Raw genomic sequence first — 14035 nt, forward strand, 5'->3', positions numbered from 1 at the left:
GGTGGCGGGGGCGCCAGTCCCGAGAGGGATAAAGTGGCTGGGGCTTCGAGCTCCTATCCTGCGGGCTTAGTGCGTGGTGACCTTGGCAAGTGACTTAATTTCCCCAAGCCTCAGTTTACTCCGGTGCAGACGCGGCTTAATAACAGTAGCGACCCCTTGGGGTTGTTGAACGAGTTTAGTGAGATTTGGCTACTGAGGGCTTTATTAACACACGGCCTGGCATGGAGCAAATGCATAAAAGTTAGTCTATGTTGCTATTAAAGGTGGCGTTGGGCACGCGACTCGGTCCTGGGGCCCAGGGACTGGGCATAGCGTCAGAACAGCTATAACCTTGCGTGCCTGTGTTCCTGGCCGCAGAGAGGTGGGGAAGAGCGTGCGCTTGAGAAAGAAGAGGAGGAAGATGATGATGAAGATGATGATGATGAAGATGATGTATCAGAGGGCTCAGAAGTGCCCGAGGGTGACCGTCCTGCAGGTGCCCAGCACCACCAGCTTAATGGCGAGCGGGGTCCCCAGAGTGCCAAGGAGAGGGTCAAGGAGTGGACGCCCTGTGGGACCCACCAGGGCCAAGATGAAGGGCGAGGGTCAGCACCAGGCAGCTGCACCCGCCAGGCCTTCTCCATGGCAGCCATGAGTAAGGAAGGGGGATCCGGTAAGGATGCTTCAGCACAAGGGGAGTGTCAGGTGGGAGAAATATCCAGTCTCCAGACAAAGCTACATGGGGTGTTTTTGCTTCCCTAGCCTCTTCTGCCACTGGGCCAGACTCCCCGTCCCCCGTGCCTTTGCCCCCAGGAAAACCAGCCCTACCTGGGGCTGACGGGACCCCCTTTGGCTGTCCGTAAGTTGGAGCATTTGAGACGTGGGAGTGCTTGCTATTCAGGGGTATGGAGCAGAACCAGAGTGGGCATTACCGGTCCCCTCTGTTTCCATGCAGTTCTGGGCGCAAGGAGAAGCCCGCTGACCCCGTGGAGTGGACCGTGATGGATGTAGTGGAGTATTTCACTGAAGCTGGCTTCCCTGAGCAGGCCACGGCCTTCCAAGAGCAGGTGAGCTCCTGGCCTGGACATCTGGACTCTTCAAGAGCCTCCGTGGGCACCAGCTCTGACCCAGCTCTGTTTCTGTCCCGCCTAGGAAATCGACGGCAAGTCTTTGCTGCTCATGCAGCGCACGGATGTGCTGACCGGCCTGTCCATCCGCCTGGGCCCAGCCCTGAAAATATATGAGCACCACATCAAAGTGTTGCAGCAAGGCCACTTTGAGGATGACGACCCTGATGGCTTTCTAGGCTGAGCACCCAGCCTTGCCCTTGCCCCCACCCATTCCAGCCCCCATCTCACCCAGAGTCCAGGAGCTTCTGGACGGGGACACCCTCAGCCCTCATGACAGATTCCAGTGAGGGGGCACCTTCCCTACTCATCTCCCTGTGTCCCCCTCCAGCCCCCACATCGGCCCCCAGCACATCTCGGACTCCATGTTGGGGTATCAAGTGGGACAGGGCCTACCTGTTTCATCCCAGGAGGCCAATCCCCCCACCCCAGGACATTTATGAGAAAAAAAAAAGGGGGGCTTCCCATCTCCCCAAGATCCTACTCAGTTCAGCCAGATGTTTCCTATATAAATGTTTTCTTCTACTTGTTCATTTTGGTGGGTGGGTGATCTTCCCTCCCTCTCCCACCACCCATATCCCTTCCCAGTCTCCTGGCCTCCGGGCCCTGTGAGTAGCTGGGGTGGCATCACTGGGTCTTCCCCACCCCCTTTCTTTGTCAGTTGTCGCTCCAGTTGGCTGTATTGCTTTTTAATATTGCACCGAAGGTTTTTTAAATAAAATTTTAAAAAAAGGAAAAGAAAAAATGTTAGGGAGTCTGTTTTATAAATGGGTTGAAGAGCCCAGGATAAGGACAGAAATGTTTGAGGATAGAGGCAGCAGAGTGAATGGGATATAACAGTAGCTCCTCTTGGAGGGTGTTAAAGCATTCAACTGTTAACCAAAAGGTCAGTGATTCAAACCTACCAGCTGTTCTGTGGGGAAAAAGATGAGGCAGTCTACTTTCATAAACATTTACAGCCTTAGAAACCGTATGGGGCAGTTTTCCTAATTTGTCCTACAGAGTCACTGAGTTGGAATTAACTTGATGGCAGTGGGTCCAAGAGAGCAAGGGAATTGCCTTTGTTCTGTGACCTCTTCCCCCACATCCAGACAGTGCCTGACACATAGTAGGTACTCAAATACTTGTTGACTGACTAGCAGTTGGTTATGAGCCTTTTCTGTGTCATCCTCTCAGCAACACCATGAGGCAGGGAGCTCATAAAACCCACTTTACAGATGAAACAACTAGCTCAGCTTAAGATGCTCAAGGTCACATGGCAGAAGGTGACATCTGTCTGCATTCTTTATCCAAAAAAAAAATATTGTCATTGACTCGGCAGCCCACCTGCGTCCGCACTTCATAGGGTTTTCCATGGGTGTAATCTTCCAAAAGTCAGTCACCAGGCCTTTCTTCTGGGGCATCACTGGTTGAATTCCAATCACCAACCTTTTGGTTAGGAGCTGAGAGCAAACTGTTAGCACCATCCAGGGAATCTGAGTTCTTTACCCAAAGGCTTCAAGTGTAATTCATGCATTTGGCTTCATACCTGTGTGAGAGCTCTGGTAGCTGGTAGCATAGTGCTTAAGGCATTTGACTGCTAATCAGAAGCTGGAGGTTCAAACCTGCCAGCCACTCCTCAGAATGAAGATTGGGCAATCTACTTCCATTGTGATAGTGCCTGGGAAACCCAAGGAGGGGTCACTATGAGTAAAAGCTGACTGGACAGGCAATGAGTGGTTTTTTTCTTGGTCATAGCTGTATTCCTATCAGTATGCACACTGCAGAGAAGCAAGGATGGGGAGCTGGGCTCTGCTCTGAGATGAGGGTAGGTTCTCCAGGCCTTCCATCTGCTGCATGAAAGGAACAAGAGATTGAGCTAAGTGAAGGTTTTTATTTTTAGGAGTAAAAAGACTCACTGCCATCGAGTTGATTCCGACTCATTCCAAGGCTGTAAATCTTTAAGGAAGTAGATTGCCTCATCTTCCTCCCGTAAAGCAGCTGATGGGTAGGTTTGAACCACCAACCCTGGGGTTAGCAGACTAATTGCGTTACCTACTATACCACCAGAGCTCCTTATTGTTGTAGTAGTAACAGCTAATGCTTGTAAAGTATTAGCTAGTAACTTACAAGGCAGTTTCTCAACTCCATTAGCTTTTTAAAAAATACAGGTTCCAGGGCCTGCCTGGGAAGTCCGTTTCTGGGGGTGGGGTCTGGACATCCTTCATACCTCCGCTGAGGGTTTGAGTGCATAGTGGCGATCCCTCCTCCTTGGGAAATCGCTCCAAAAGAGAAAGGCCCCCAAGCCACACCGCCAGGCCATGGCCGCGCTAGCGCTGGCCCACGTCGCCCGCCAGTGCCGGGGAGCGCGCGTGTGCGCGGGGCCCCGCGGACGCGCAGCGCGGCCGGGAGCCGCGCGCCACTCCCGCGTGTTGAAATTCAAATGAGGCGAACTCCCTAGACGCGGCGCGGCGCAGGCTGAGAGGTCGAGGCAGGGGCGAGTTGGAGAGGTCCGCGCTCCCGACCCAGGCCAGGCAAGTCCGAGGCTCAGAGACTCCCGGGGCTCTCCGGGCGGGGTCGAACCCGCGGCCAACGTGCGCGGCGGCGCCTTAAAGAGCTCCCGCCCCCTGAGCAATGGCCACAGAGCAGTGGTTCGTGGGGCCGCTACCCCTGGGCCCTGGGGAAACACCCCCGAAGGACTTGGAACCTGAGGCTCCACCCCGCGGAGAGCCCTCGTGGTCGACGCCCCCTGACAGGCCTGCGGACCCCGCTGAACTGGAGCTTTTGGATGCTCCGGGGGCGCTGCCTGAGCCCCCTAGCTCCACGCCGTCCCCAGAGCCTCTGACTTCAGGCTCAGGGCCGGACCCTCCTCGCCTGCCCTTGGACACCATGTTCAGCCCCATCACCGAACAGCTTCGCTACCTGCTAAAGAAGGCTGATGATTTCCAGAGCTACTTGCTCTATAGGTGATGCCGGACGGATGGGGTCCTAGTTGGTGGGTGAGAGGACTTAGAAGGGAGGATGATGGGTTAGCCACACACACCAGGGTCTCAAACTCAAAAGCTCAAAGAGCCAGATAGAGGCAGGAAATGAAGCTAGCAGGTTAGGAAGCCAGTTTGAAAAAGGGATGAAGATTGTGTAGCATTAGGGGTGGGGGACAACCTCCAATTACCATCCTGAGGAAGGATGGGCCCCATATGGCCACATCTCCAGGACTTTGTCTTCTAGTTTGTAACTGTCAGCTCAGATTTTGAACGCTGGGCAGCCTAAAAAAAAAAAAAAAAACCCATCTGAGTAAGATTTGGCCTGTGGGTGACCAGTTTAAGACTCCAAAGGTTAATGTCACTAGCAGACCAGGGAAAAGGTAATTACTGGGGCTGTGGTTCTCAAATTTCAGCGTCCAGTGAAATCCCCAGGGAGGCCGTGTTGAGTCAGAGTCAGGTGTGGGTTTTGAGGCAGGTGCTGCTGGAAGAAGGCCTGGCACTGGGGAATTTCGTGATGGGGGTCAAACCAGGAATACAGGTGGTGGGGCACATGGGAGAAACTGAGGGGGATGAGGGACCTCAGGCAAAGGTCCCCTTCTCTCTTCAGCAGGGACCGAGTGCAGAAGGAACAGCTGGCAAAGGCCATGCCCACCTTCTTAAAGATGTGTGAGCCCTACTTCCTGTACCTGGAGGCAGCTGCACGGAGTGTGCCCCCCATTTATGGAACCCTGCAGGAGCTGGTTCGAAAGGGGGTGTGTGAAGCAGGTTTTCTGGACCTCACACCCATTTTCTCACCCAGGCCTGGGGGGTGCTCCTGGCAAGGTCACTGATCTCATTATGCCCCCTCTTCCATGCAGCTGTTGGAGATCTCCCAACAGCTGACCCTGCGCCTAGAACAGCTGGTCCTCATGTATGCCTCCTTTGGGTTCGTGGACTTAGAAGAGACTGACCCCCTGAGGTAAAATGGTAGGAGAGGGGGAGGGAATAGTGGGACCCAGAGCCCAGCCTCATCCCCTACTTTCCCATCTCCTGTCAGCATCTCCTGTTTCTTCTGCGGGAGGTTCTCCATCAGCCCTTTCCATGAGGTGTCCATCTTCAGATACTGCGCCCCAGCCCCATACACCGCAAGCCGCTTCCCCCGCTACCTCTACAAGAAGATGCGCTGGAACCTGGAGACCACCCTAGAGCCCAGCAGCCGAGGGCAAGATTCCCATGTGGACTAGTGAGTCCCCCCTGCCAAAATCAAAGTGCCCCCCTTCCCTATATAGAATGCAGATATGGGCCTCTAAACCACTACCACCAAGTGTGAAAAGCCAATCAGGAACCCAAGGGGCTTTGCAAAGACATCCCGTTTTTTTTTTTTTTTTTTTTTTTTTAAGTTAACCCATCTATCCATCAAAATAAAAGTCCTCATCTTACAAGCAGCCTGGCAGGGAAAAAGCCCTTCATATTGAGTCACTTCCCTACCTTAGACCTTCAGGTCAACTTCTGAACTTCCACCTCAACTCCAAAACCAAAGCCCTCAACAGAAAAAGCTATGAAATGGATCTCTTTTAATTGCTACTGCCTCTCCTCCCAGCTACTTCCTGTGCTATCGAGACACATGGGAAGACACAGGCAAGAGTCCAGTAAACTCCTGTGCCCAGATCCAGAAGCTGTGGTCCATTGGCCGATGGGTGCCCCTAGGTCCAGTCGACGATGACCTTTATTCATGGTAGGAGTGAGGGCAATGGCAAGATAGGCATGGGCTCTGGGGGGAGGGGCAGTACCCCCTCAAAGAACATCTACCTTCCCCAACACTTTAATTGGCTTCCTTTGGTAATAATGGTAGAATTTTATTGTGCCCTTAAAAGTGCTTTATGCAGAGTCACATAACTCACTGAAGGACCCATTTTACAGAGAAGGAAACAGGTGCTCAGAGAGTTTAAGTTACCTGCCCAAGAACACACAGCTGGCTGAGTAACTGGTCGGGTCTGGGCAGCTTCCCAGAGCCAGTTTCCTCTAGGTTTCTCATCAATAAGGAAACAACTTTCCCCCAAGTTTTCCCATCCTCAGCTGAAACAAGGCCTTTTTTAGCTATAGACTTTCGCTTGAGGGAAGGGGGTTCCTGAGGGGCAGGGGGCGCTCACGTCTGGCCTTGTCTGTCTCCGGTTCCCAGGATTTTATGCCCGCAGCCACCTGGGGACTATCAGCAGCTGCTGACCATCGGCTTCGAGGAGCCCTCGCACATGCTGGCCACTGACCTGCTGGTGCAGATCCTCACGGGCCAGACAGGCACTGCCCGACCTCCGAGCGCAGCCGGGCCCGTGGCTTGGGTTGCGCAGGGATCTTGAACCCGGGACAGAGTGGGAGCTGGAACCTGACAGTTCCAAACTCCAGGAAAAGGGGCAGGGCAGGGGCTCACTCGTTCTCCTTAGGAGTGCAGCCCGGCCTCTCCTTCCAAGGGGTAAGGCCACGGTGACCTGTCGGTACTGGATCCAGCACGGCAGCGAGGCCCTGGGTGTGGACATGATAATTTTTTGTGTTGAATAAAAGAAAAACGTTAGAAGCTCCGCGTCTGCTAGGAGCGCCGCGCCCCTCTCCTTGGGACGGGAAGGCCCCGCCCACTCGCGTGGCTTTCTGGGAGATGTAGTTCTTAGTAACAATAGCGTGCAGATAGGCAGGCAAGAGCGCAGCGCATGCGTATTGGTGCACCTGAAGCAAAAAAGAAAGTAGCGGCGCCAGTCAATACCGGAAGTCAGGATATCGCTAGTTTTGGGTAGCCAGGAAATCCGACGCCTACTGAAGTGTGGGTGGGAGCGGTAGCCCCGCCCGTTTTCACACTTTGACCCGGAAGTACATTTTTCTACTGCAAGAGACTTCATTTCCCGATGTGCATCAGGATAGGGCCGACGATCAGTTTCCGAAGTACTGCGGTTAGAGCTTCTCCAGCTTTTGGGTAATGGATCCCTGCCGGTCGCAGTTCTGCAGCAGACTCTCTGGGGCGCAGCGGGACGTGAGAGTGCTGTAAATAATTCCAACTTGGGATCTCTAAGCCTCACCCCAACTTTGGACTGAAGTGAAAGGTGGAACTCACCTGTCCAAAGACACAGTGATGGGAGTGGTCAGTGTCCTGGATATTAACGCACCAGTGAGTTTCCCCCTTTAAACGATGGGACGCCTTGGTCTCGTCCTACACTCCTCCCGACATTTTTAAGAGTCAGAAGAGAAACCTGGAGCCCTATCCTTACGCTTTTGAGCAAAGCACTCGCCTGCCTAATAGTTCCTGGCGCATAGTATCATCAGCCTCATTTTACAGATAGGGAAACCGGAAGTGACAAGTGAAGTGAATCAACAGCTAGAAAGTAATGAAGTCAGGATTGGACACAAAAGCCCTTGCTCTTTCATGAGATCTGATCACAACTTCTGAACACATGATGGCTTTTTTAGTGCCCAGCCCAGGTCTGAATGAGTTCAAAAGGGTTCTGAAGCTCCCTGATACTGACTTGAAATAGCCTATGTGACTTTTCCATGGTTTAAAACTCTAGACGTGCGCTTTCCAATAGAAATATAAAGCGATCCACATATGTGATTTCAAAATTTATGGTAGCCACGTTTTGAAAAAAGAGGTCAAATTTAGTTTAGTATTTTTAATTTACCCAATATATCCAAAATACTTCATTCAGTGTAAAAAGTTTTTTTTTTTTTTTAAACCAAGTCTTTGAAATCTGGTGTGCAGTTACACTTATAGCACATCTCAGTTCAGACTAGCCACAGCACAGCTTTAGTCTCCCTTAAGACAAGTTCGCAGGGCATCTGGCTAAAGTTTCTGGTGAGTGGTGACAATACTGAGAGGGGAAGTTAACAGGCTTGATTTCCTGGGTCCTCTTTGGAAAGAACTGTTTACATTCACGCACTCCTACTTTACCACGCATCACAACCACGTAGTTGTTTCCAAGGGGAGGCTCGAGAAGTTCATAGGTGATGTGGATACAGCTGGTCCAATTTTACTCTGTGCTGGTCCACAGCTTGGTTCTCAAACTTGGCTGCAAGTCAAAACTACCTGAAGAGTTTTAAAAAACATTGAAGCTACGGCCCCACCCTCACATTCTGATTTAATTAGAGGACCTCAGGTGATTTTAATATGTAATAAAGTTAGTGAAAAGAAGCCCTAGTGGCACAACGATTAAGCGCTTGGCTGCTAACAGAAAGGGCTGGGTTTGAACCCCCCAGCGGCTCCATTGAAGAAAAGACCTGCTCCCATAGAAGTTACAGCCTAGAAAACCCATGGGGCAGTTCTACTCCGTTCTGTAGAGTGGCTATGAGTCAGAATCAACTAGACAGCACACAAGAACAACAAAGTTAGGGAACTCCCAGGCTATACTTACACTGTCCTGTTTACACCTCATGTTTCTCTTGTTCACCTCTTCACATGCTTAGTTCTTAGCTCCCCTTCTGGGAATTAAAAACATGTTCTGGGCGTTTTCATTCTCCCTTAGGCAGCCTTGGCTCTTCCCTGCCTTCTCTCCAGACATTACATCGCCATGGTCAATCATGTGGGCAATATGGTGATGACGGAGGTCGGGGTCAGACCTTTTCTTGGCCTGAGCTGCTCTTGGGTGCAGTGCTGTGTGAGTCTTTCCATTCTCTATCTATCCATCCATCCTTGATTAACCATTTCCTGTCCCTATGCAGCCTCAGGCCTATTGCTAGGGCCAGGGCATACAGAGTTGGACAGATCTAGTTTAAACAGAGGGCAGCGTGGGCCAGGGTAGAATTCTTGCATTCCATGAAGGAGACCCGGCTTCACTTTCTGGCACCTCATGTGCACCCATCACCTGCCTGTCAGTCATGACACTGAGTTTCAGTGGACCGTCCAGGAAGATGGACTAGGAAGAAAGGTGTGGTGATCTACTTCGGAAAATCAGCCAGTGAAAACCCCCTGAATCACAATGGTGGCATCCTGTTGTGCATGGGGGCACTGTGATCCACACAGCTAACAACAGGAGTTTGAACAGTGATTCTAGAATGTCTCTGTCTCAGTGCACCTCCAAGAAGCTGTTTGTTAAACCATAGCCGCATTCTTCAGACTATGACCACACAGAGTTTTACAAACCCCTAAGGTCTGGTGGGAGCTCTGGTAGCATAGTGCCTAAGGCACTTGACTGCTAACCAGAAGGCTGGCGGTTCAAACCCACCAGCCACTCCTCGGAAGGAAGGTTGGGCAATCCTACTTCCGTAGTGATACTGCCTCGGAAACCCCAAGGAGGGGTCGCTATGAGTTGGGCCCGACTCGACGGCAAACAACAACAACAACAACAAGGTCTGGTGGCGTAGTACTGTAGTACTGTAGTACCTAAGGCACTTGACTGCTAACCCGAAGGCTGGCGGTTCAAACCCACCGGCCACTTCTCAGAAGGAAGATTGGGCAATCTACTTCACAATGATACCACCTCGGAAACCCAAGGAGGGGTCGCTATGAGTCGGATCTGACTCCACGGCAGTGAGTTTGGTTTTGTTCTTTTTTTAGGGTATTCACAGACCCACTTGAGCCCCACTCAGGAGGCCTTGAAACCTTTGTCCCAGGACAGAGAAGCCACCAAGGCTTGCAAATTAGCAGCCAGCCACAGGCCCTACTGCAAACAGGTGGCGTTAGTACCTCCCCCCCCCCCCAACAACTTTTAAAGCTTTTTCTAAATAGTCACAGTCATTTAAAGTTCAGTAGATTTCTCTTTCAAAAGCTGGGTTTCCAGTTGCTTTTGAAAAGCAGAAGCTTGGGCATCACAGAGCTCACGCATTTGTTTCCAGGACACCCCAGACCCCACCCCTCCCTATTGCTTCACAGGGGGCCCATTTCCTGCTCTTTACTATCTGCCTGGCCCCAGTAGGCTTCTGAGGTTTGCAACTGCTGGGAAATTAATCAACATGCCTTGGTAAGGAGATTGCGCTCCCCACTTCTTTACGGAGGGCCAGCTATTGTTTACGTCCCCGGGGCAGGAACAGCTCTTATCTGTATCTAGCTAGCGCCCAGCGCGGGGCAAGCCACTGGCACCAATAAATTTTAATGTCGCTGCCAGGAAAGGGCGAGTGTGAGCGCGGCGGTCCGGAAGCTGCAGTTCGAGCCCGCGCCGCCGCCAGGGGGCAGCAGGACACTGGCCTGGGGAGGCGGGCAGTGGAGGAAAAGGGCAAAAGGAGTGCATTCCAGACCTCCCCTCCCGCGGCTTTCCCAGGGCCCCCCCAACGCCCGCCGCGCTCGGGCCTCACCCCAGGCGAAGACGAGAACAGTTTGCACTGTCCTTGAAGAAGGAACTTTATTGGAGAGTGGGAGGCAGCCGAGGCAGTGACCCTGGCCCTCTAACAGTCAAGGCCTGAGAGAGGCTAGTTGCGTTTGCAGAGTTACGCGAAGGACTGGACGGTTTCACTTAAAGGGACCGGGGTAGTGGTCAGGTTTCCAGAGGGAGACTAAACAGTTTTAGAGAAGGAACTGGCCAGTTTCACAAAGTCAGGCTCGAGGATTTCATCATGGCCTGTGCACACGGCTGAACTCTCCTCCGGCCTCCTCGCGATCCTGGGACGCTCCTGACCTGGTCCTACGACCTGGTCCTACGACGTGAAGGTTGTTTCCTCCAGGGATCCCAGCCTGCTCAAACCTCAAGGCTTGCGCTCCTCCTGGGGAGAGGGGGCCAGATGGAAGGCCACCCTCAGGGACCAACAACCACAGTGGGGATGTTTAGCGCGGGGTGGGCGGTTTGGGCCTTGGGCCCACTGCTTCCTCTTCATCCGGGGGCCGCGCCCTGGCCTCTGTGCCCTAGCCCAGAGTGGTTCCTCAGCGGGAGTGGACATGCACCTTTCCTGACCCAGTGTCCTTGCGCGCAGGGTGGGGCGGGGACGACGAGCGCTGGGGCACTGTATAGTAAAGGGCTCCTACCTGCTCCAGGACGTTCTCCGAGGCCTTTCTGCGCGGGGGCCAAATCACCGCCAGCTTTCCGTTGCCGGTACTCGCTACGGCAGAAAGGGGCGCTTAGCTGGGGCTGCCCCTCCTCTTACCTGCCGGGGCAGCCAGGACAGAGAAGGCCGGCCATGCCCCTTAAACACACACAGGCGTTCACCCCTCTCCTAACCCTGGAGGCCTCCCTCCAGCTCTGGGGACCAGAAACCTGAAGGAGGAGGGAAGCGAACACTAGAGTGAGAAGGTAGGAGCCCGGAAGTTCAGAGAGAGCACAGGATGACAGAGCGTTAGCGAGGCAGCGGTCCCTGGAATGCCTGTGCCTTGGGAGGTGGATCTTGGAGTCGTCTACTCAGGGTAGGGTATGAGTACCCAGGAATCGGCAGTCCAGAGGCGTGGGCAGGACACAGAATTGAGAGGGGTCACCAGAATTTCTGAACCCGATGGGGCAACCCGTAGAGCTGGACAGTTGGAGGGCGCGACTGGAGCCCTAAGGTACCATGGCGTGCCGACGCCTGCGTCTCACCCATGAAGCTTGTCGCGGGCTCCTTGAACTCTGCGGTGCCGTAGACGTTGCGCCGCTGGTACTGCAGCTCGCGCTCACGCTGGCGCACTTCGCGCACCTCTTCCTCCAGCAGCGATAGCTCAGCGAACTGAGGGGCGCGGGCCAGCATCGGGCACCCGCCCTGCGCAGCCGAGCGCCGCTGGCCTCCGATCTCGAGCGGCTGCTGCAAGCCGCGCTGCCCCGCGGCCTCGAAGAACCTCTTGAGCTCGCCCAGCGGCTGCGGCTGTGGCGGGGCGCAGGGCTTGGGGGCGGTGGCGCGTGCTAGCGCCTCCTGGCGGCAGGCTTCCCGTTCAATGTCTCGCAGCATCTGCGCTCCCGCCCGCGCGCGCTCCAAGGTGCGCGGGACCGCAGGGCTAGGCCCGGGCAGGCTGAGCACTGGCCGCAAGGGCAGCTCCACGAGTTCTTGGCCCGCGCGACCTGGACTGAGGCCTCGGCTCCGGCGCAGGTTCTCCTCGCGCTCGCAGGTGCGCCGGATTTCGCGCTCGATAGGCGTCTCCATGAGCAGCTCCTCGAGGGCTGGTGGGCGGTTCTCGGGGAGCAGTGGGAAAAGCAGCCGAGGAGCTGCTGGGGCTGACCTAGAGAAGGGGGTCTCGAGATTCTGAGGGAGGCACTGCCCCGAAACCTCCGCGCTCTGAGTTTCGGACGGCCCGGAGTTCTCAGAGCCCCCGGCTGCGGCCGACCCAGGACCCTGTAAGTCCTGCCCGCTGGTGACCCACAGAATTCGCTCTCCTCATCGGGGGTCTCGGTGACCTGCTCTACAGAGGGCTCAGGGACCTCGACGTTCCGCTTTGTGGCAGGCCCCGGAGCTTCGCTGTCTGGCCGGGGGGCTCGCAACCCCACTCTTCAGACGACCCCAGGGTTCTTTCTGCTTTCCGGCCCGGGGGCCTCGGGGTTCAGCGTTGGGAGCAGCTTCGAAGTCTCCGTTTCCAACGCCAGGGTTTTGATGCTCAGAGCTGGGACACCTTGCCCTGAGCGGCACCAGTGGGCGAAGTCGCCACCCGCGCGCTCCAAGGTGTCGCCTGCACTGTCCGCTTCTCTGACCCGCCTCTGGCCTCCAAGAATGGCCTCCAGGGGCAGGGCTGGGCACCTCTTCCCGGCACCTGCCTGGAGACCTTCAGCCCCGCCCTGTCCCCGCCCTCCGGGAGGAGGCCTCACCGAGGGACACTTCGTTTCGTCCACTCTCGAGGCCCAGGTTGGCCCAGGGCACAGAGCTTCTGGAAAGAGGATTTCCCTAGACCTGGCCCGCTACCTGGGGATGACTCGGGTGCCATATTCGCCCGCCACTGGGCGCCACCCTGGTACGTTTATGGACCTACATCATCATCATTTCCCAAGAGAATGTCCCCAGCTGCGAGCCGGGCTGGTTCTCTACCTAGGCGGGGGGCACTGAAACCAACTTTCCCGGGCCTTGCCAGCCCCGCCCAGCTGGTGCCCAGCCCACGGCGACGCCCCTGGCCTCGGGGCCCTCCTTGTTCCACCCCTGTCACGCACAGTTCAAACCCAAGAGGGCGCCTGGAGCCGCCTCTTGGCGCGCCCGGGTCTTCCTCTCAGACCCTGGGCTCAGCGAGGCTCCCAGCTATTGTGGATGTCCCGGTCATGCCCAGACGCCTCTTCCCCTTACCCTCTCCGGGCGGGAGGGAAAAAGTCCTCCAAGCGTCCTCAGCCAACTGCACTCCCAGGCTGAAGAAGAAGGGAGGGATCCACACAGCGCGCCCAGGTTGCGGTTAAAAGATGGTCGCCTTGGGCCGCTGGGGAGGTCCTGACAGGGCAGGAAGCATCCAAGCGAGTGGGAGGGAGTGGCTTCCTGCGACTGGGGTACAACAACTTCAAGGGCAGGATCCACCCCTCCCCTCATCCCCAGGGACATTTTCCACTCTTCCCAGAATCTGGCCCCCACCATCATGCTGGGGTGGCTGTGGAGAAAGAAGTATTACCTAGAGAAATGGGGGTGGGGGTGGGGGAGTGATTTACACAGACTCAAACCACTAAGCAAACCCCATTGCCAAGAGTCAATTCTGACTCAGGGCGTCCATTTTGTGTTACAGAGTCAAACTGCCCCATAGGGTTTTCTTGGCTACAATCTTTACAGAAGCAGATCCCTAGGCTCTTCTTCCCACCATGCACTGGGTGGGTTTGAACCACCACCCTTTAGGTTAGTTGTTGTTGTTGTTGTTAGGTGCCATTGAGTTGGCTCCAACTCAGCAATTCTATGCACAACAGAGTGCAACACTAACCTGTCCTGTGCCAGCCTCACAATCCTTGCTATACCTGAGTCCACCATTGCAGCCACCGAGTCAATCCATCTCGTTGAGGGCCTTCCCCTTTTTTGCTGACCCTTTACTTTATCAAGCATGATATCCTTCTCCAGCGAATGGTCCCTTCTGACAATATGACCAAAGAAGGTGTGTTGGTTTTGTTGGTGTGTCAAGTTGGCTGGGCCTGGTTGGGTGGCTGGGCAGCTGGTGGTAGTTATTCC

General features: G+C 54.8%; 2 protein-coding genes across 2 annotated transcripts; one reads left to right on the forward strand and one right to left on the reverse strand.

Moving 5' to 3' along the window:
• The first annotated feature begins 3719 nt into the window (after positions 1-3719).
• Positions 3720-6402, forward strand: CUNH19orf67 (chromosome unknown C19orf67 homolog). The gene is made up of 6 exons (XM_007954363.1): positions 3720-4051; positions 4677-4821; positions 4927-5027; positions 5106-5291; positions 5649-5783; positions 6228-6402. Exons 1-6 carry the CDS (start codon positions 3720-3722, stop codon positions 6400-6402), a joined length of 1074 nt encoding a protein of 357 aa, XP_007952554.1.
• Positions 6403-10699: 4297 nt separating this feature from the next.
• Positions 10700-12058, reverse strand: MISP3 (MISP family member 3). The gene is made up of 3 exons (XM_007954364.1): positions 11521-12058; positions 10977-11050; positions 10700-10717 (listed from the first exon to the last, which is right to left on the reverse strand). Exons 1-3 carry the CDS (start codon positions 12056-12058, stop codon positions 10700-10702), a joined length of 630 nt encoding a protein of 209 aa, XP_007952555.1.
• Between the last annotated feature and the right edge of the window lie 1977 nt (positions 12059-14035).

The sequence above is a fragment of the Orycteropus afer genome, unplaced genomic scaffold (assembly GCF_000298275.1).
Source record: "Orycteropus afer afer isolate SDZICR_OR568_19922 unplaced genomic scaffold, OryAfe1.0 scaffold00460, whole genome shotgun sequence".
Classification (NCBI taxonomy): Eukaryota; Metazoa; Chordata; class Mammalia; order Tubulidentata; family Orycteropodidae; genus Orycteropus; species Orycteropus afer.

Coding starts and splice junctions, on each gene's coding strand:
- CUNH19orf67 (XM_007954363.1), top strand. CDS start 3,720: ATGGCCACAGAGCAGTGGTTCGTGGGGCCGCTACCCCTGGGCCCTGGG. Junction 4,052..4,676: donor CAGAGCTACTTGCTCTATAG/GTGATGCCGGAC, acceptor TTCTCTCTTCAG/CAGGGACCGAGTGCAGAAGG. Junction 5,028..5,105: donor GAAGAGACTGACCCCCTGAG/GTAAAATGGTAG, acceptor ATCTCCTGTCAG/CATCTCCTGTTTCTTCTGCG.
- MISP3 (XM_007954364.1), bottom strand. CDS start 12,058: ATGGAGACGCCTATCGAGCGCGAAATCCGGCGCACCTGCGAGCGCGAG. Junction 11,051..11,520: donor GCCCGCGACAAGCTTCATGG/GTGAGACGCAGG, acceptor TTTCTGCCGTAG/CGAGTACCGGCAACGGAAAG.